A 21,892-nucleotide genomic window follows, 5' to 3' on the forward strand; every position below is an offset into this window, starting at 1 on the left:
AGATCTTCTGCTATCTTGACAGTCTACTTTTGCCCCAGGGTCTCAGATAACACATTCTCAATCAACTCAGTTACCTATAATTAAAAGCCACTGGCTATGAGATTTATGTCCTCTCCCTGTTGAAAGTGTTTGTAACGGCAACACATTTGGGTGAAATTTATACAAAAGCTATCGTGTCAGCTATTTCACTCAGAAAATTTCTGCACATAGCAACATTTTTTGACACATCCTGTACCACTAACTTCACAGGACGTTTTACACAGCCAACATACAGTGCTCATGCCTGTACCTGCCTTTTCAAGAGCCTGCTTTCCACCGAGACATTCAGCAACATTTGATGCTTCGTCGTAGCATTGGCCATGACGCCTGTCAAAAGAGATCAAAGCAGCAGAGTACATCTTCCAAAACACAAGGGTTATAGCAGTGGTGGTATCATTTTCATAAAATAAAAGAATTTAAGGATTTAATCAGGAAAGTTAACAACATGGATACAATATCATTTGAATGAAGTATTTAAGACAGATAAGTAATGAGGGTTTGGAGAATATCACAAACAGATCTGTTGTAATTAATGTTAAAGTGCTGTCTAAAATAACATACTATTGGATTGGAAAACAGGATGAGCAAGTAAAATCTTCAATGATACATTCGGCAATAGATATTTGATACAATATAGATATGGAAGCGTGGGAATGATTATGGAATACGAATACAGTGGACCCTCCGGATATGGATTAAGTTCGTTCCGGGGGTCCGTCTGCAACCCGAAAAGTCCATAGGCAGAGGCGCACACATGTGGCGTGATTGAGTGCTTCTGCACACACACATGCAGTGAAACCCAGAAGTATAGAAGGTTTGCTGTGTTCGTAACCCGAAAGTTAGGTAGCCAGAGCGGTATGTAATTAGAGGGTCCACTGTATTAAATTTACAGCACGCTATGGTCTAAGAAAACTATATGAAAATGTTATATAGATGGTCTCTAATACCGTGTAAACCGGTAAAAATGTATACCTTATATTCCGGTGTATAAGATGACTGGGCATATAAGACGACCCCCAACTTTTCCAGTTAAAATACAGAGTTTTGGATATACTCGCCGTATAAGAAATACGACCCAGCATATAAGACGACCCCCGACTTTTTAGAAGATTTTCCTGGGTTAAAAAGTAGTCTTATACGCAGAATTATACAGTAAATCAAAATCAAATAAGTGTTGGAAATGTAAAGAGAAAGAAGGTACTTTCTAGCATATGTGGTGGTCTTTGCAGTAGGGTTAAAGTTTACTGGGAAATGATATATAATGAATTGAAAAAGATGTTTGTTTAAAACAACATTTGTAAAAAAAAAAAAAAAAAAAGCCAGAAGCTAGCCTTCTGGGAATTCTAGGGGTAGAACTACCTAAGCAGTATAGAAATTTATTAATGTATGCGACTACAGTGGCAAGAATGTTATTTGCCAAAAAAAAGAAGTCCTGACGAAAGAAGACTGGATACAAAAACTTGTTGACTGTGCAGAAACGGTGAAACTTACTGGAAAAATAAGAAATCAAGACAAACTTCTCATAAAAGAATGGAAATATGTACATTTGACACACCATGCCAATACTGGCACATCTTTGACGGCTTCTTGTTTGGCCAAAATGTATATGTAGAACCAGCAGATGTGGGTTGACAGAACCTCAGATGCCGGCTGTGTTACTGGATGCTACAGCAGTGAACAGCAGGCATTAACAAGGGATAGAGTTTGTTTCTGAAAAGTTCCTCTCGACTGCTGCAGACCAAAACAACTGTTACGTAAAGTCTCAGGAAGCAATAGCTCCCCTATCAGTTGGTAACTTTATTGTATCTTAGGGCAGAAGACATAAAGCTAGACAAGGCCAATGGTCTTCATCTCATGCAGCTATGAGTGTTCAGATGTCGTTGCACTGGGTGAGGTAGCATCTTCTGGATCCTTGTGCACAATATAGGTTCTTAAAATCTGGATGCAAGTTTCCCGGAACTTCTTTATCCTGAAAGTGTAGACGATGGGATTCATGACAGAGTTGGAATGTGTGAGAAGGATGCCCATGTAAGTGACATGCTGTGGGATGTTTCCTGGGCTGAAATGATTGATGCAGTTCAGAATGCACAGTGGCAGCCAACAAACAGCAAATAAGAAGAGGACTAGGGCCAATGACTTGGCTGTTCTGAACTCCTGCCTATAAAATGACCTTTGCCCGTTGACATTCATTGAACAGGGCTGCAGCTTTGTGCGGATGAGGCAGAAGATCTTTGCATAAAGGATGCACATGACAATCAGTGGGACGAGGGTTCCGGCAAAGAAGCTCATGTATATCATGTATTCCATTTTTATCACATTCGTGAAGGTACAGTTCATGACATCAGAGTTTTCTGGTTTTGCTTGTGCCCATCCAAACGGACCAAATCCCACCAGCAGTGACAAGAGCCAGATCGCTGCCAGAGCCCCGCAGATTTTTTTCTGACTGCTTTTCATCCTATACCTGTTTTGAGGAGAGAAAAATAAACTCGCATCAAATGTGCAAGAGATTCTAATGTTGGTAGTCTTATTTCCTGATAGCGCCCCCTTTTTTGTGGGAATGATACAGCCAGCTACAGCTCCCAGCTGCAAAGACTCTGGCTGTTACACTTTTTTGCTTTTAATTTAATTCTGCCGTTTTTTCTTTTGTTTCCTTTTTATTGTTACTGGGTTTTTTAAGGGCAAGCTGTATAAAATGTGAGTCTATCGGACTGAATTTATTGACAACATTTTGCTGATCTGGAGCATTTTGCATATACTAACTTGGTTTTCAATAAATACCAATACAGTGTTACCTTCGGTTATGAACTTAATTCGTTCCGGAGGTCCATTCTTAAGCTGAAACTGTTCTTAACATGGGGTGCACTTTTGCTAATGGGGTCTCCTCCTGCTGCCGCGCCACCGGCACATGACTTCTGCTCACATCCCGGGGAAAAGTTCGCAACAACAAGGGGCATCTACTTCCGGGTTAGCGGAGCTTGTTACCCGAAGCATTCGTAAGGAGGACGGTGGCTATGTTTAAACTGATACGGACTATGGCTTTCTCAGGGAGACCAACAGAAAGCCGTTTTAGTGAAGAGGAGGATAATGATCTTGCATTGTGTCCTCCACTCCCAAAGCAGGAGCTTGGTTCTCAAAATAAGTCCATTCTGGAAGTCCCTTCCAAAACGAAGGCACGCTTTCCCATAGAAAGTAATGCAAAATGGATTAATCCATTCCAGACTTTTATAAACATCCCCTAGAACAGCAATTTAACATGAATTTTACTATCTAATTAGACCATTGATCCATAAAATGAAAGCAATAAGCAATGTACTGCACTCACAGAGTCAATCTGTCTGAACTGGGTTCCACACAGTCACAAAAACAGTCTATAACCTGAAGCGTCTGTAACTCGAGGTACCACTGTATTGGAATGCTGGATATATTTGTCTTTATATAAATAATTGTGGAGGGCTGTACATCTGAATGTAACCATTAATCTCTATTGGAAGTGATGGATTTTTTAAAAATAAACCCAAAGGAATTGCATATTCTGTCTGAGCACTACTGGGTTATTCCAAGGCAGCAGCCATGCATTGTATTTCTCATGTGTTTTTTTATTTTTAGAAATTTTCTGAATGGTACAATTGCAAATGTTTGCTTTTTGGTAAGTACGCATCACTGTTTGCTTAAAACCTCAGGCTATTCTATGCTTTGCGTGGCAAATTAAACAAAATGCATAAGCTTTCTATCATATGGGGAACAGCAAAACAGAAATGAAAGTTATGGCGCCCTTTTGAACAAGATTCTTATATTGGCAACAGTATTCATATTATTTAATTTAAAGCCAAGCTGAAGAGTTTAAAACTATGCTCCTTCAAAGCAGTTCTAAAATCTATCCCCTCTCTGTGCTCATTCTGATAGGTTGACAACATACATATGTTTAACCCAGCTGAAAAACCAGCAGTCATCTGCAAAAAAAACAGGTGGAACACAAAAGGCAAACAAGGGGGAAAGCCAACAGCTCAGTGGAAGACCCAGGGCCGGTGCTAGGGTTTTTGGCGCCCTAGGCGAGAGCACCTTCTGGCACCCCCACCCCCGGCCAATCATATTTCAAACATGAGTGAAATATGGTCTGAGTGAGCGGGGGGGGGGGAGAGAGAAGGAATATGAAATATGGTCTGAGTGAGCGGGGGAGAAGGAAGGAGAGAGCAAGAAGAGGACCGAGGGCCCCCGCAGAGCCTCGGGGTAGCCGCCAAGAGCTACAGCGAGGCTCCCGTCCTTCGCCCGGTGGCCGGGAGGCGGCGGCTCTGAGGCGCCCTCCGCTTCACAGCTGGGGCAGGAGAAGAGGGGAGGAACTCCCACCAGCCAGAGCCCAAACTTTCCCCGGCATGTGTTCTTGCGCGAGGCACGCGCCCAGCGGCAGGAGGCTGCACCTCTGCCTGCTCTCCACCACCCTCCTCTGCCTGCTGCAGCTGGGGCTCCGGCGCTCCTGGGACGCTGCTGAGCCCGAGCCCAGCGGCAGGAGCACGGAGAAGAAGAGAGCTGCCCACTCGCCCTGGACCCGCTGGCGCCCACTCTCGTCCCTGGCAGCATGAGCCGGTGGCGCTGCGCGGCCAAGGAGAGGTAGCCAGGGAAGGGCTGCATGCTGCGCCTCTGCCTGCTCTCCGCCACCCTCCTCCTCTGCCTGCTGCAACTGGGGCTCCGGCACTCCTGGCCGCGGCGGGTGGTGGGTGGCGGGGGCAGGCTAGCCAGCGCCCCCTCCATTTCAGCGCCCTAGGCGACTGCCTAGTTCGGCTAAATGGACACACCGGCCCTGGTAAGCGCTTCTGCTTTCCACACACAAGGTGCCAGATTCAATAGGCAGCATCTTCAAATTGGGCTGGCAGAGAACCCAAGTCTGAAACTCTGGTGAGCCATAGCCAGTCAGTGCAAGCAATACTGAGACCAACAATCTGATTCAGTGTAAGGCAACTTCCATTAGTCCTTAAAATCTTCTGCTTTTATATCACCCAAGCATTTAAACAGTAGTGTGCAAACCACTCCCGAGAAATAAGTCGCTGATGAAGTAGAACTTACCGAGTAAGCAGCCGTAATCTCAGATATCTGTCAATCGCTATGGCAAGCAAGGACAGGATGGAGGCCTGAGTAAAAATCATAAGTTGACAACACATGAAAAGACAGGCATAATAGGAGATCTGGATTTCTAAGCTGACCACAATGGCCACTGGCATGACAAGCCCAACACCAATATCAGCCAGCGCCAGCGAGATAACAAAGTAGAAGGTGGTCTTCTGAAAGGCTGGGTTTAACTTCACAACCCAAATGACCAGAACATTGCCAAGGATAGCCAACACTGCAATCACAGCCTCAAAGGCAATGTAAACTCCTTTCTCAGGCTCAAACATCTCGGGAACCAAGATGTTTTCCCCTTGAGGTGAAGAGAGTCCAGGATGAATAGATGGGAGCCTTCTTCTGAAGCACAGCCAAAATAATTCTGACAGCTGGCTGCAGATGCAGTTTCGTGAAAGAGCAGCAGCAGAGCACCCCATAGCACTGTTCACTGGCAGAAATGACTCAGAAGCCACATTTGTCTGCAGATAAGCACTTCCAAATTCTTAGGAACTGAATCTTTGAAAAGGAAGTCACTCTTTGCTTTCGGACTCTGATCTCCTCTGTGGTGTTGAAGGCTGTGGCATGGCTAAAGGATGGCAGGGATGACCTTAATTTATTCTGTTTTCCTAAAAAAATTTTTTTTAAAAAATTAACATAGATACAAATATTAATCATCATATAGAATCTTTCAAGTACTGAGTGAAAAGTTTCAATGTGTGGTTTGCCAAGCACACTGCATAGCAAAGGCCTCCGCTGAAGCTCTAGTCAAACTCACCAATTTCATTTCCACCCTGGCTTGCCTATGATAGCTATGGAGGATGCAATATCTGTTTCCTATTGCGTTTCCTCCATTACCTGTTGGGGCAGATACACCTGACCAGTGGCGTCGCAACGGGGCCAGGGGGCGGTGCGCTCCAGGTGCCACATCTCCTGGGGTGACAAGGCGCCGCCCCACCGCAGCGGTGTGAACAGCCATCACGACACCGCAGCCGCAAGCAGAGGATCCCGGCACTGGCCATACTGCGCTGGAGCGGCGGCACCGGCAACCCACTATGTACAGCGCATGTGCGACGTCGCTACATGCGGTGCATGCATCATACATAGCAACGCCACACATGTGCGCTACGTAGCAGTTTGCTGGCAGTGGCACTCCAGCGCCGTACAGACGGTGCTGGGATCCTCTGCTCGCGGTGTAGAGGATCCCAGCACCGTCCGTACAGCACTGGAGCGGCGCCGGCGGCAACCCTCTATGTACAGCGCTGGAGTGGCGTCACTATGTAGGGTGCATGTGTTGTACGTAGCGGCACCGCACATGCGTGCTACATAGCGACGCCCCACCCCAGGTGTCACAATGCCTGCATTCGCCCCTGCACCTGACACCAACTAGAAAGCTTAATGTAGTGCAGAGCTGAATTTAGGTTTGATGAGGCCCTAAGCTGCTGAAGGTAATGGGGCCCTTTATATGTCCAGCTGTCCTTTGTCAACAGCAAATTGTCGCTGTTTTTTTTTTGTGTTCAATATATACTATATGGTAATTTATGGACCTAATAGGTATCTAAAGCCATCTGCACATGTTGCCATGCAACCAGTCCATGCAGGCACCCTATATAGAGAAATGAGCAAACCAGTGATATTTTAGGGAGCAGGCTAGCAGGCGGGGCCCATTACTTACATCATAGGAGCCTACACAACACAAAACACTGTTGCTGTATGTAGGTTTTATTTTATTTGTTTTTTATCTTATATTTTGGAAATGTACATCCAGGTTTTTTCCTTTAAATTTTTTGGGACCCCCAAGAGAATGGGGCCCTAAGCTATTGCTTGTTTAGCTTCTACATAAATCCAGCACTGGTCTCATGCCTAGAAAGCACACCCCAGGCAGGTTTCCCTTGCTGCACTCTTCCCAGTAAAAAAAACCTGCTCTTAAGCTCTAAATTGGTGCACCTGGTTGTTGTGTTAGGTGGCACCAGAAATGTTAATTTTATATGCATTTGAGCTTTGCATAGAAATATTGCAGACTGTACCTCTTGTGTTTTGTGGTTTCACAGATTCCTCCTCCTCTCCTCCTCCTCCTCCTCCTCCTGGAGAGCCAGTGTGGTGTAATGGTTAAGAGCAGTAGACTCGTAATCTGGGGAACCGGGTTCGCGTCTCCGCTCCTCCACATGCAGCTGCTGGGTGACCTTGGGCTAGTCACACTTCTCTGACGTCTCTCAGCCTCACTCACCTCACAGAGTGTTTGTTGTGGGGGAGGAAGGGAAAGGAGAATGTTAGCCGCTTTGAGACTCCTTAGGGTAGTGATAAAGCGGGATATCAAATCCAAACTCTTCTTCTTCTTCTTCTCCTCCTCCTCCTGTTAAAAATATTATTGGACACTCACAATTTCCTTGACTGGTGAGACATTCCAAAGGTAGGCCTTCTATTCACCCAGGAAGCCAATCGGAAGCCGCGGAAGCTGCATCGGATGTTTGGGTTCCAAAGAACGTTTGCAAACTGGAACAATCACTTCCAGGTTTGCAGCATTTGGGAGCCAAAATGTTTGAGTTGCAAGGTACGACTGTATACAAGTAGAGTGGACAGCGGTGGGTAACCTCAGGTCTTGGGGCCAAATCCAGCCCTGTAGGATTCTCTTCCTGCTGTCAGATCGAGGTTTTCCAAGGATAGCTGTTTTCTCCAATTCAGGGGTAAAATACGGGTTTTTCTTGGGGAAAGTGCCAGGACAAAACAAAACAAAACAAAAACATGCTTGGACACAGGCATGGAAAGCCAAGACCTGTGCCTTAAAAGTGTGGAGCAAAGGTAAGTGTGGATGAGGCCTTTGTGTGGATGGGAGACTGAGAGGGATGCTTCAGTCTCTTAGCTGGCTCTTACAAAGACAAAATTCCATTTATGGCTCTGGCTACTTTTGAATCTGGCCTTGATCTCAGAAGGTTGCCCAAAAGAATGGCTTTTGGACTGAACAAAGATTCCCTATCCCTGAAGTGCAGCATAAATTGCAGGGAAGAGGCATTCCTAGAAGGCCACAAATTTACTACCCTACCAGGTCCTTAAAGAGAGACCCTGCACCCTCAAGGTGCCTTCAGTTAGCTCACTCTCTGCCTCAGCATCTCCCAAACTGTGAACCACTGTGTTCGTTCTCTCTCTCTCTCTCTCTCACTCACTCACTCACTCACTCACTCACTCACTCACACACCCCTCTTCCCAATTTACTAGCTGTCCTAACCACACACTCTTTCTTTTTCCAGTTGCATTTCCTGTTTCTATAAATTACAGAGGCTTGTGGAGACATTTTGGTCAATATTCTACTTTTTGATCAATCAGTTCTCTGCAATTTTCTGTGTATAATGTGAATGATGCTATGGTTGAGTTTAATAAATAGTCTTATTTACAACAACATATTTCTTTACTGTGTTGTAGGATGTAGGTGGAAATATAGATACATTAAAGAACACAAATTTGTCACTGCGTCTTTCTGTTTACTTAAAGAAGGTAGATTTCCAGGAGGATGCTGATTATTATTTTCTGAAAAGGGGATAACAGGCCAAATAAGTTTGGGAACCTCTGCTTCAGGATGTCAAACGGTGCTGATAAAGTATTCCGGTTTAGGCTATCAGCCAATCACCCATTCCCACCACCCTTCTGAGTAATACCCCTCCCCACCCTCTGACTATACGTAGGGTCTGGTGACTTCTGTTTCAGTGTATCTGAAGAAGTGAGCATGCACATGAAAGCTCATACCTATGACAAACTTAGTTGGTCTCTAAGGTGCTACTGGAAGGATTTTTAAATTTTGTTTTGACTATGTCAGACCAACACCGCTACCTACCTGTAACTACTGTTATTTTTGTGTGTATGTAGTTTCCCAAATCTTCCTAAATTCTGAATTGGTCTTCTTAGACCTTTTTGTTTTATTCGGTAACAGGGTTCGTACTATGCTGCAAGCGCTCCAGTTGGAGAACAGCCTTTACCAAAGGTGTCATGGGCTTTGAAGAAACTTGATCTCAGGACACAAGGGAGAAACGTGCTAAGAGGAAGGCATGCTTGGCAAATCCACACCGTGATCAACTCCCACCTGGAAACCAATGTCCCCACTGTGGAAGGACGTGTGGATCCAGAATTGGCCTCCACAGTCACTTACGGACCCATTGTTAAAACCGTGTTTATGGAAGACAATCTTGCTCAGCTACGAGTGATCACCAAAGAAGAAGCTGTTTTAGTATTCTTAATAAAACATATATATGTTACTTCTGTGTGGCTATTTGGGCAAAGCCTTGGTCTAAAGAACTCCTCAGTTCTCTTTGGTCATAGTTGTTTATTTTGCTTGAGGCTTCAGGAAAAAGAGAGTGGGGACTTTGGTTCTTGTTCCCTGGAATCATGGCGTCCTGTATACACTCAGGTTTCTCCTTGGTCTGAGTGAGTGGGTTGTTAACAGGAGTGACATTTAGCATTACCTTGGGGTGGGGCAGGGTGTTGATTGGAAACTGAAGCCCTAAAACCCTGACATGGTAGCTTTGAGTAGGTTTTTTGGGGGGTTGTCTAGAATTTGTTTTGTGATGTTGCAAGAGAGTGCAAGCAGATAACCAAGCAACTGTAGACACAGAGGAAGGCTGAAAGAACATCTAACCTCAGCCTCTATAAATACACCCATTTACTAGAAATATTTTAACCACTATCTAAGAAGCCATGATTTTAAGATTAGAAAACACAGTATAAATGCTAGCAACCCCCTTCGACAAAAATAGGGAAACTGGTACCTAATGATTTTTGCAGTTGATAGTAAAGGTAAAGGGATCCCTGACCATTAGGTCCAGTCGTGACCGACTCTGGGGTTGCGCGCTCATCTCGCATTATTGGCCGAGGGAGCCGGCGTATAGCTTCCAGGTCATGTGGCCAGCATGACAAAGCCGCTTCTGGCAAACCAGAGCAGCACATGGAAACGCCGTTTACCTTCCCGCTGTAGTGGTTCCTATTTATCTACTTGCATTTTGACGTACTTTTGAACTGCTAGGTTGGCAGGAGCTGGGACCAAGCAACGGGAGCTCACCCCGTCACAGGGATTCGAACCGCCGACCTTCTGATCAGCAAGCCCTAGGCTCAGTGGTTTAACCACAGCGCCACCTGGGTTGATAGCTGTGCACAAAATCAGGATTGTGTGTGCTTGGGAAAACTTAAAATTAGTAAGTACAGTTAACTTGGCAAAACCTGAATTTTAATAGTATTATTTTCTTTTCCATAAAATTTTGTTGTTGTTATTGTTTAGTCGTGCCCGACTCTTCGTGACCCCATGGACCAGAGCACGCCAGGCACTCCTGTCTTCCACAGTTTGGTCAGACTCATGTTCGTAGCTACGAGAACACTGCCCAACCATCTCGTCCTCTATCGTCCCCTTCTCCTTGTGCCCTCCATCTTTCCCAACATCAGGGTCTTTTCCAGGGAGCTTTCTCTTCTCATGAGGTGGCCAACCATAGCTGCCAAGTTTTCCCTTTTCTCGCGAGGAAGCCTATTCAGCATAATGGAATTTCCCTTTAAAAAAGGGATAACTTGGCAGCTATGCGGCCAACAGGGCCGGCCCTACAGCAAGGCTGGGTGGCGCAGGGCCGCCAGGGGGGTGCCACACCGCGCACAGCGCCCACCAGACAGCCGTGCTGGGAAACGGGGCGGGGGGGCCACTCCAGTATCCCTGCCAACAGGCATATATATATATATACACACACACACACACACACACACACACACACACACACACAGTGGGACCTCGACTTACGAATTTAATCCATTCCGAATGCACACTTGTAGGTCGTAAACTTCGTAAGTCGAGTTTCCCATAGGAAACGCAGTTTCCCATAGGAATGCATTGGAAACGGAAAAATTCGTAAGTCGAGGAAACTGCATCTAAAAACTCATAAGTCGTGGAAACCGCATCTAGCCGCGAGCAGGTTTTCCATTTGGATGTCGCGTAAGTGCACGGCTACTTTTTTCGCTCGTAACTTGAAAACATCAGATGTTGAATAGCTCGTAAGTCAAGGTCCCACTGTGTATAAGTTCACTAATATTTGCAACCATTGCATTCCTTGCCGATAGCTACCATGCTAAGAGAGGGAGAGAGACTATATTTTTTGTTCAAATCAGCTGTTTGCATTGCAGGTGATTGTTTAAAATATTAATATATCATCTTCAGACACTGCATATTAATAATAAAACAACATACAAGGGATTGTGTGCAACTCATTTCATCAGCACAAGGATTTCTGCTTGTGCAACAGAACTTCCCCACTTCCTATCCCAGCATGCACCCTGTGCCCTCCCCAAATCCACTCCAGAGGGTTGGAAGAATACCCAGAATAGATTTTGGGGGCTCACAGGGGGAAGGAATGTTGGGAAGTTCAAGCGTGCAAACAGAAATCCTTGCACTGATGAAACGAGTTTGTTGGATACCGCCCAATATTATTGGAACCAGACTTAAAACCATAGCAGGCATCATGAACCAGCAAAAGCCAAGTTAAACAAAAAAGTTTTTAGCATGCATTAAACTTAGCATGCATTAAACTTAACAATGTAGTTGATACATGCCTTTTTTTTTCTGGGTGGGGAATATTCCAGAGTATGGGAGCCACCACAGAAAAGGCTCTTTTCCTGGGTGTTGCCAGTTGCACACCTGCAAGTTGCAACACAACCAGGAGGGCCTCTGAAGATAATCACAGTGGTCATTTCTAAGCATTCATTTATTTTCTCTGGATTCATACAGTGGTACCTCGGTTGTCGAACATAATTCAACGGAAGACTGTTCAACTTCCGAAACGTTTGACAACTGAGGCACAAGGGGCAGTCGGCAAAGTAAATGAAAAAGAAAAAAGAAAAACATGCAGCAGAAGCCATTCGACTTCTGAGGTGTGTTTGATAACAGAAGCAATTACTTCTGGGTCTTTGGCGTTCGGATTCCGAATCGTTCAGCTTCCGAGATGCTTGAAAACCGAGGTACCACTGTATATTGATCTAAATTTTACTTGTCATGAGTTCCTTTGAATTCTTATTGCAATCAACATGCATTTGCATTTTAGGGAAGCATTTTAATCGCATAAAAAACTAATCAGATTTGTATCTAAAAGGATTTGGAGCGACTAGAGGCATGTGGGGTATGTGTGAAAGCAATGGGTAATATTCAACTAAATTTTACTCAGGGAAGACCAATTGAAATAAATGGACATAACTTAAGTCATGTTGATTAATTTCAGAAGGTCTCCTCTGAGTAAAACTTAGTTGACCCTCACCTGATATGTTAGGTCCTCCTTTCTCTCAGAAAGGAGAATATGTTAGTGCAGCAGACCTCTTCAAATGGAAACACTGGACAAGCTGAGATTTGAGCCACCCCTATTTGCTAGGATGGAGACTGAAATCCGTTTTTATTATTGATCTTGAATGTAGGTGAGGGGAATCTCTGGCTTGTGGGTCTAATTACAGCCATTAGGGCTCCCCCATTTGCCTCACAAGGCTGTCTTGGCCAAGTCACAAGCACCTGCCCTACACTTGACTTCATATATGCCAGCAAGTGCTGGGCAGGTAAAGACATGGTTTGGATGAAAGGGGTTGTGCAAACACCAACAAGCAGCTGATTGACACTGCCTGCAAAGCCCTTTGCCCAGTGCTTCCCAAGTGCTGCCTACCGGCTTAGAGCTGGTGTTTGAGAAGCATGCACACAGGACTTCCCTAGTGCCAGCAATCAGCTGATAGCCAACACTAGCGAAATGCTGCAAAAATGGCCACTGATGCCATCATGATGTCAGGTAGTTGACAGGTAGGTCAAACGTGGCCTATGTGGTTGAGTGGAGATATGGATCTTACTTGCTAGTCAGCTCTCCATGCATATATCACCTAGATTCCACATGTGGAAACGGACAGCAGAATAGCAGAAGTTTAGTGCTTGCTGGCCAAGATACGGTTTAGGATTTCCTGTTGCTATACTGGTGTTGCATTGGGACTAGCAGTATCAGCCTTTGTACATTGGTACCTTGGTTTAAGAACAGCTTAGTTTATGAACAACTTGGATTAAGAACGCTGCAAACCTGGTAGTGGGTGTTTTGGTTTGTGAACTTTGCCTTGGAAGCAGAACATGTTCCGCTTCCTGTTGAGTGTGTTCCATTTGTAAATTGAGTCCCCCGCTGCTGTGGGAAAGCATGCCTTGGTTTAAGAATGCTTTGGTTTAAGAACGGACTTCCGGAACGGATTAAATTTGTAAACCAAGGTACCACTGTACTTATTTTTGCCCTGTAAAACCCGCTCATTTTTCTTTATATTTATTTACTAGATATGTTGGTTGTTTTATCTTGCCCAAGGCGAACCCAAGTGTCTTACAAGCAAACAAAACACACACAGAGACAGACAGACAGTCAGTCATGCCCCACCTCCAGCTTAAGATATTCCAATACTGTAATTGGGTGGCAGGCATGTCGAGTTGGAGACAGAAGTGTGGGGCCTTCTTTGGAATCTACTGCCCATTGTTGCAGCTTTTATTTATTTTCATTTCTTAAATTTATATACCACCCTTCATCAAGATACCACAAGAAAGTTTATAACATAGAATGCATAATAAAAAGGCAATAACCCATCCCTCCTCACTTTAAAAGGCTATAGGTTGATTGGCAGGTGACGGCCTGGTTGAAGAGGAATGTTTTCACCTGGTGCCTCAATGTAAAGGGCACATTTATGTCCTGGCACTTAAATGTTTTAACTTCCTCTTAAATATTTCTTTCACATAAAAACAAAGTTTGTAACTTCCTGTCAGGTTGAATGTTACTACATTGTTTCCTAAAGTTATCTCACCCCTTTATTGCTACATTTCATGGAAATTGATAAAATAAGATGTTTTTGAAAACTTCTCAGTGACCAATGTAACAGAGGATGCCTTTTCATGAAAAGCGATCAAAATGCCATCCTTATCAAGCATGAGATGCTTTCAGAAGCTTCAGGAAACCTATTGATAAAGTTAAATGATTTCTTTATAAAACAGATTTTCATTTCCTGTATTATCTTTATTTAAAGTACAGACCTTCAGACACACACACACACGGCTTGCGCCAGTATTCGGTTTCCTATAAATACTGTACTTCAAATGTATTTTTTTTTTGTGTTTCATAGCAACTTGCCAAAGCAGGTTGGACTGTGTGAAGCATTAACAGGAACTATTTTACTCTGTGGGTTGCTGCATGAGAGCTACTCTTTGAGAGACAGAGTACAAGAGAACAGCTTACTTAACTTCTGCAATTCTACATGGTATTGGGAAGAAGTATTTTTTTAAAAAAAAGACCGGTTAGCACATCAGGGGAAGCCTCAGATTCCAGCTCTTCTACATTGGGCTCTTGCTCTGTGAGGGCACCATAACTCAAAGTTGAAGAGGACCGAGAGAAGCTTGTCCATGCATACTTTGGACATTGTCTACATAATCATTGAGGTGCTGGTAGCAGTGACTGCCACCTTAGGAAATGCTCTCGTGATCTGTGTGGTGAGACGGATCCCAGCCTACCAGAACACCACTTTTTACTTCATCGTGTCCTTGGCACTGGCTGATATTGCCGTTGGGCTCTTTGTTGCCCCTCTGGCTGTTGTGCTAAGGTTGGAGGTTGTTCTCCACTTCTATGCTTGCCTTTTCATCTGCTGCATCCTGATGATCTTTTGTCATGCTTCCATCATGTCCCTGCTGGCCATTGCAACAGACCGATATCTGAGAGTGAAACTGGCCATACGGTGAGTACTACGAAGTCATGGCTGTGGATTTTAATTGGAAAATGTAAGGGGGACTCCATATAGGGAGCCAGCCCCCATCATCCTAACGTCCACCTCATCAAGTACAGAGAGCACCAGTGGTTCTGAAGCAGCCAGAGGGGGAGGAAGAGACTCGGAGGGGGAGAGGAACAATGGGAAGTCCCGGAGGCGGAGGGATGCAGGCAGACGCTTGGGGATACTGCAGAGCCAGGGAACCGACTGCTGAGGGAGGAAACTGAAAGGGCATCGCTCCTTCCGGCGCCAGAAATGAGGAGTGCACCGCAATGCAGGTCAAGGGGGAGGCGTTTTGGGGTGCCCAGACTGGTACTTTGCTGGCGTAGGAACAGACGTACGCCATTGCCGGATTCTGATTCGGGATGAGAGGCTGTAGCATATTATTTCTCCCAGCCTGCAGAAAATGAAAAAGACTGTGACAGATCATAGTATAGGATGGTGCTGCAAGCACAGTCCCATCTGTAAAATATTTTAAACTAACCTGCTTTTTCAAATAGATACAAAGGAATGGTCACACGGAGAAGAATCTGGGCGGCTCTGAGTTTCTGCTGGATCACTTCTCTGTTGGTGGGGCTCGTGCCCATGTTTGGATGGAACCTAAGGAAGCCTGAAACCCCCATCTACTTGAAGTGTTCTTACCCAATGGTGATGAGCATGGATTATGTGGTGTACTTCAGCTTCTTCTCCTGGATCCTTGTCCCACTGCTGATCATGTGTGCGCTCTACTCTGAGATCTTCAACATCCTCCAAACAAAGCTGAAACAAAATGCAACATCCATGACAGGAACACAGATCCTTTATGGGAGGGAGTTCAAGATGATCAAATCTTTGGCTCTGGTCCTCCTCTTGTTCATTGTGTGCTGGCTGCCTCTGATCATTATCAACTCCATCTCACATTTCTGCCAAGCATGTCATGTCCCCCTGCCGGTGTTAGATGCGGCCATTCTGCTCTCCCATGCCAATTCTTCCTTAAATCCCATTGTGTATGCCTTGAGGATCAAGAGGTTCCGAAAAATGTATATCCTGATTTTGAAAGCCCATGTCTTCTGCCTGAAACAAGAACCAGACACATCTAAAATGGAGAACACGTCCTCAGATCAGGTGATAGAAGAAAGTATTTGAAAAAAAACACTGGAAGAGTATTTCCCCCACCAAAAGTCCTTGTTTTCTTCCTTCCACAGTGTGAGTATTTAACATGACTGAATGAGAGACTCCAAGATACTTGGAACACCATAAATTCCATGCCCTCCCACATTTGTTAGATAACATTTAATTTCATTACTTTAATACTATGAAAAATGTAGGTCTGTTTGTTGCAGAATAAAGAAACCAATTAAAACAGGCCACTTTCATAGGTCTGGTGGCTAGTGTGGTCTATTAATTAGTGAGGAACGGCTTAGGGAGCTGGGTATGTTTAGCCTGGAGAAGAGAAGGTTAAGGGGTGATATGATAGCCATGTTCAAATATATAAAAGGATGTCATGTAGAGGACGGAGAAAGGTTGTCTCCAGAGAAGCAGACACAGAGCAATGGATTCAAACTACAAGAAATAAGATTCCACCTAAACATTAGGAAGAACTTCCTGACAGTAAGAGCTGTTCAGCAGTGGAATTTGCTACCAAGGAGTGTGGTGGAGTTTCCTTCTTTGGAGGTCTTTAAGCAGAGGCTTGACAGGCATATGTCAAGAATGCTTTGATGGTGTTTCCTGCTTGGTAGGGGGTTGGACTGGATGGCCCTTGTGGTCTCTTCCAACTCTATGATTCTATGATTAATTAATTTGTGAAATGTTAACTTCAAAGTTGGTATTGAAAATTACCAACACAGGTTGGGGCGTGGTTGTCATAGGGACTGCATTCTATTTCCTATGTTCTCCATTCAACATCTGAGGTCCTTTTCCATCTCATTCCCCAACTGAAGCATGACAGGTGACCAGAAGCAGCAGAGCCTTTCCAGTTGTGGCACCAACCATATGGAATATCCTTCTCAGGGCAGCCCACGTGGCTCTCATCATTAATTGGTTTTTGTTGTTGTTTTGATTAATTTGCTGGTCAAGCAGACTGCTTTGGGAAGCTGACTGGTGGCTTTTCCCTGTTCTTCATGCCACTGTGATGGAGCAATGCCTCCAGCTTAGATATTTTAAAATATTAAGTAGTTTAGAAATGCAAAGAAAGATTGGCATGGAGAAGCCACATCTTCTTGTCTATCCAAATGGGCTCTCATGTTCTCTGTTAGCAATTTTAGGAACCAGATCTCTCAGTCTCTCTTGTGCTCTACCTTTCTCCTACCGTTCCATTGGCGTGTAACAAAGTTTATGATGAACTAACCAGTTCCCCAGAACAAACCCTGGCTTAATTCACCATCCTTTTCATTATTGGTTGAATTTTGTTTGTACTGATGATGTTTATTCTCTTTGGGGACGTAGTTTCAAATGCATGTAACTTCCTGATGCGCACATCGCCCTGTGGTGATTCATTTGCTTCATCAGAAGAAGCATCTCTAATAACCCTGATAACCCTAAAGCTTCACTTACGACAGGGGCCTCATTCCCTTGTGAACAAGTTTCCAGGGTCCACATTCTAGCAGTGGGTGGGGCCAGAAGGGGAAGTGGGCGGAGCAACGGATACCTATATACAGTAGGTTACATTTCAGTCCTGCAAAAACGTAGAGGATTTTTACACACACACACACACACACACACACACACACACACACACCACACCACACCACACCACACCACACCCCTGCTTTATGACAGTTCAAGGACACATTCCAGCCAGGCAAAAGCAGTCTAGGAGTTTATGGAGCACAGTCAGTGAGGGGGGTAGCCTGGGGAGAAGGATTGTGTGACGAAGAGAGAGAGACAGCCTAGGGTAAAGTACTGAAGACCAGATGGACAGACCTGAAGGTCCACATTCAGGCCCCTGGCCTGAGATTCCTGACTCCCGACCATAGCAAAGTAGTGATAATAACAGGAGTTACAAATTCATTTGAAAGCAAAGGTCTGTTAATTTACGAAAGAAGAAGCATTTACTGTACAGCAAACCTTCCTCCAAGCCAATTGTACAGTTTTATGAGGTGCAGAACGATGACTCTGCCACTTCATTCTGCCCCCTCCCCTGATCCTGGCCGGTTAGGATTCACCTGTAAGGCTACAATACCTTGGAGAAATCCTCACTGGCCTCAGTGGGACTTATTTCTGAGCTGCCATGCGTAGATAGGATGACAGTATAATTAACTCACTAAGGCTGCAGTACTAACCTGGAGCTTTGCAGAGCCTCAGAGCCACCAGTGTCTCTACATCCTGGCTGCTCACAGTATCCAAAGTCCTCCAAGCCAGCTGGTGTCTCTGTTTTGCACATGGGCGTTGTTTTGGCAGCTGGAGAATGAGTTTGCGGACTCTATACAGTATCCCTTTCCTTCGGAAAACGAAAGTGACTACTTGCAACATTTTAACTAAAGGTGATTGCCCCTTTGCACATGAATCTGCTGACATGTTAAGATCTGCATCAGGGATCTTGAAGATGGTGGTGTCAAGTACAAAGGAGTTCAGTGGGCATATCTATCATCATTAGGCTTTTAACCACAACTAAGAGAGCTAAACTTTGTTACTATCTCTATATTCAATGCTATTTTCCCTTTAGAGTTTAGCACTCTAACTTTCTTTAAGTCAGAAATGTGATTGTGTTGGAATATAGCTTTATGTGTGCCCAGCTCTCTCCCCCCACCCTAGCTCTCTTGATTGACTGACAGACAGACAGACAGACAGACAGATTCTTCATAATACACACTCTACTTTTCCTCTGCTCTTTGTGAGGGTGCACATTTCTAGGCTGGGAGGGTTCAGATGCACATGCATGCGCAAACAGAGGACAGTGTTCAGTTTGACTAAGAATCCTCTTCGGGGGAGCACATTTTTTGGGTGGAGCATAGGGCCACACATGGTCTCCAAATGCCATGTTGTCTCCACGTCTCCTTGTAATGGACCTAGTGTGATTCGTTTTTTTCACTTATTTTTGTTATGTTTCCAAGTGCTTTGTTGCACTTTCGCCACGTGGGGCATTTAAAATAACAACGAGAAATAGAGTTCCTCTCACAGAGCTACGTTTCCCAACACCCTTAACAAATGACAGTTCCCAGGATTCTCTGGGGGAAGTAATTTGCTTTACGAAGGTACGGTGTGTATACGGCCTTCCATGACGGCTATCCCTCTGAAAATGTCAGCACATTACAGTCGAAGAAGAACCTCCTTGGTGCATCTGCGCCAGTGAAACCGGACACCTTCATCTGCCCCGGCTGCAACAAACATACCTCCCCTATATTGGTCTGTACAGCCACAGCTGGTGCTGTGACTCTCCAACAGTTTGACTTCACCCCCATGGCAAACTCCAGAGACAAACGAATACCAACAGTCAAAAGGTGCTTGGAAAGAAATGGCCGCAAGGTGGCAGCAGTTTCCTGCGAGAAGCCCTGATCTTACATGACTCTGTTAAAAGTGTCTGTGCTGAATTCCACCAGTGGTGGTGGTTGGGTGGTCAGCTTCCCTGAGCAGTGGCGAGTGTGCTGTCAAACTAACATCTTCCCACACCCACTTCCTGGTGGTAAGAAAACCCACATCCCCATTTGATCTGCTGTTTGTGCATATTCTGGAATGCACACATTGGTTGGCTTCCTTTCTTGCGTGTCGTTAGTCCATAGGTCATCATCCCACAATATATGGATCCAGGAAAAGTACAAAGATGTTCTTACCTCTATGTACATTTGACCTCTGTGTACAAGTCTTTCAGACCCTGCTACCCCTTGGATTTCATGGAGTTTGGGCCCCAATCTTTGCACACACGAACACACACACCCAACACCAATCTAGCATTTTTCTTTGCCATACTGCTCAACAATAGCATTTCAAGCACCTGCTGAAGTCAGCTCTAGTCCTCAAAAAGCTTATGGCACAATAAATGTGTTCACATTTAAGGTACCACAAATCTCTTGCGTTGCTTTGACACCCTAAAATTAACCTGGCAAGTCCTTTGGGGTAGATTCAAAGTTCTGGTTAGTCAGGTTCCACTGAAACCCAGTGTACCATCCACTAGTGAGTTGTTTTCAAATCCACACCAGAGCTCAACCAATAGCAGTTTCTCACTCCATTCCACTGAATTAATGGTCCTAGATTTTGAAGGGCGTTCTGGTTATGGTTGTGGGAAGCAAGACATAAATTCAATAGACCTAGGCCTATTTTATGGCCTTAACAGCTGATTTCACTACAGTACTCTGCAAAGCATACATGTGCAACAGCAAAGGTCAGAGGACCCATTTCTGTGCTCCTGTCTAAAAGTCGTTAACCTATTTAGACCCAAACATCAATTTGAGGGCCCACTTCTTCATTTTGGAACGTATTTTTGGATAGTGGGTTCACAAGTCCCACACCTTCCGGCTAGTATCAAAAGCATCTGGCCAGGACGTGGCCATGTTAGGCATCTCAGTCCAAGTGAAACAGATAATAATAATAATAATAATAATAATAATAATAATAATAATAATAATTCTATACCCCGCCCATCTGGCTGGGTTTCCCCAGCCACTCTGGGCGGCTTCCAACAAAAGGATTAAAATACAATAATCTATTAAACATTAAAAGCTTCCCTAAACAGGGCTGCCTTCAGGCAAGTGCATCACAAACTGCCTGTCTTTTGTACAGATGTCTCCCAGCATAAGTTTCCTGCTCGAAGTTGAACAACCCAGATACTGTACAGTGGTGCCTCGCTAGACGAATTTAATTCATTCCACAGGTCTTTTCTTATAACGAAAAATTCGTCTAGCGAATCCCATAGGAAAGCATTGAAATTTTTTTGAAATTTTTTTTGCCCATAGGAACGCATTAATTGAATTTCAATGCATTCCTATGGGAAACCACGATTTGCTAGATGAATTTTTTGTAAAACACATTTGTCTAGCGAGGCAACCTCCGCTAGAAAAAACCTTTCGTTAAGCAGAAATTTCGTTAAGCAGGGCATTCATTAAGCGAGGCACCACTGTATTAGGTTTGTGTTACTCTAATATGGTGCAGCAAAGAAGATCTCTCCCCCCCCCGACCCCCTGCAGACATACTCTTCATCTGGTTTGGGTTTTTGTTTTGTTTTGTTTTTTGGCTTCTGGGAACTCCCCATGACTGACACCAAACCCGCTACCCAAGGCTGCTGAGGCAGACCTTCCCGTTCTGCAAGCTGCACACTTCCCGTTTCAATTGGCACCCATCCCTTCCGTTTCCAAACCGCTTTTAGAAAAATGGTGTGCTCACAAAAAGGAAATTATTTTTACTATTTTTTTTTTAAAAAAATACCCTCCTTGAGGTGAAGCGAGCACAGATTTAATTGCTTTTGCAGTTTCCCTTCTGCAACATAGCTTTGCTCTCCTTGTTTATTTCATCAATTGAGCCCTTAAAAATCAGCCAAAGAACGGACTCTCCCTCCATTTACTAGCTTTCAGTTAACAACTCTCTAAGGACTGATGTATCTCTAGATACAGCTAGGAGAGGCTCCCTTTCTGAAATCGTACTGAGCTGCAGCCACTCAGCATAGACTATACCAGGCATCCCCAAACTGCGGCCCTCCAGATGTTTTGGCTAGGGATCTGAACAGGGGAGTCCTGGAATTCTGCAGCTATAACCAGACCCGGCTCTAGATGTAGTCCCGGTGGCGTGGGACGCCAGGGCGCCGGGCCGGCAAGGGGGGCGCTGCACGGCAAACTGCGCGCTGCGAGGGCGCCGGAGCCATCTCCACGCCTCAGTGCCAGGGCGCCCGACCTGCTTGAGACGGCCCTGGCTATAACTTTCGGGATGGTTCAAGAATTCAGTCTTTGATCTACAAAATGGCCTGATCCACACTTCTCAGACTAATATGCAGATAGACACTTAGTTACCTGGTGGATTTACTCTTCTCCAATTATGATGTGCTTCACTTTAAATGTATTAAAAATAATACTGACACATTTCTACAGTA

At 44.7% G+C, this 21,892-nt stretch overlaps 2 protein-coding genes across 2 annotated transcripts; one reads left to right on the forward strand and one right to left on the reverse strand.

Annotated features, from left to right (window-relative positions):
- Positions 1–771: 771 nt before the first annotated feature.
- On the reverse strand, positions 772–5,682 carry LOC118089007 (adenosine receptor A3-like). Its single transcript, XM_035123305.2, has 2 exons — positions 5,098–5,682; positions 772–2,500 (listed from the first exon to the last, which is right to left on the reverse strand). Exons 1-2 carry the CDS (start codon positions 5,568–5,570, stop codon positions 1,900–1,902), a joined length of 1,074 nt encoding a protein of 357 aa, XP_034979196.1. The 5' UTR covers positions 5,571–5,682; the 3' UTR covers positions 772–1,899.
- An 8,857-nt stretch (positions 5,683–14,539) lies between these two features.
- ADORA3 (adenosine A3 receptor) lies at positions 14,540–16,023 on the forward strand. Its single transcript, XM_035122223.2, has 2 exons — positions 14,540–14,868; positions 15,399–16,023. The coding sequence occupies exons 1-2, from the start codon at positions 14,540–14,542 to the stop codon at positions 16,021–16,023; spliced, it is 954 nt and encodes a 317-aa protein (XP_034978114.2).
- Positions 16,024–21,892: the final 5,869 nt, after the last annotated feature.

The sequence above is a fragment of the Zootoca vivipara genome, chromosome 7 (assembly GCF_963506605.1).
Source record: "Zootoca vivipara chromosome 7, rZooViv1.1, whole genome shotgun sequence".
Classification (NCBI taxonomy): domain Eukaryota; kingdom Metazoa; phylum Chordata; class Lepidosauria; order Squamata; family Lacertidae; genus Zootoca; species Zootoca vivipara.

Bases quoted from the DNA above. Each gene is read 5' to 3' on its own strand.
- LOC118089007 (XM_035123305.2), bottom strand. From the start codon at position 5,570: ATGGGGTGCTCTGCTGCTGCTCTTTCACGAAACTGCATCTGCAGCCAG. The intron at 2,501-5,097 runs GTAAGTTCTACT...TCCTCAAAACAG, and splicing joins AGATTACGGCTGCTTACTCG to GTATAGGATGAAAAGCAGTC.
- ADORA3 (XM_035122223.2), top strand. From the start codon at position 14,540: ATGCATACTTTGGACATTGTCTACATAATCATTGAGGTGCTGGTAGCA. The intron at 14,869-15,398 runs GTGAGTACTACG...TTTTTCAAATAG, and splicing joins AGAGTGAAACTGGCCATACG to ATACAAAGGAATGGTCACAC.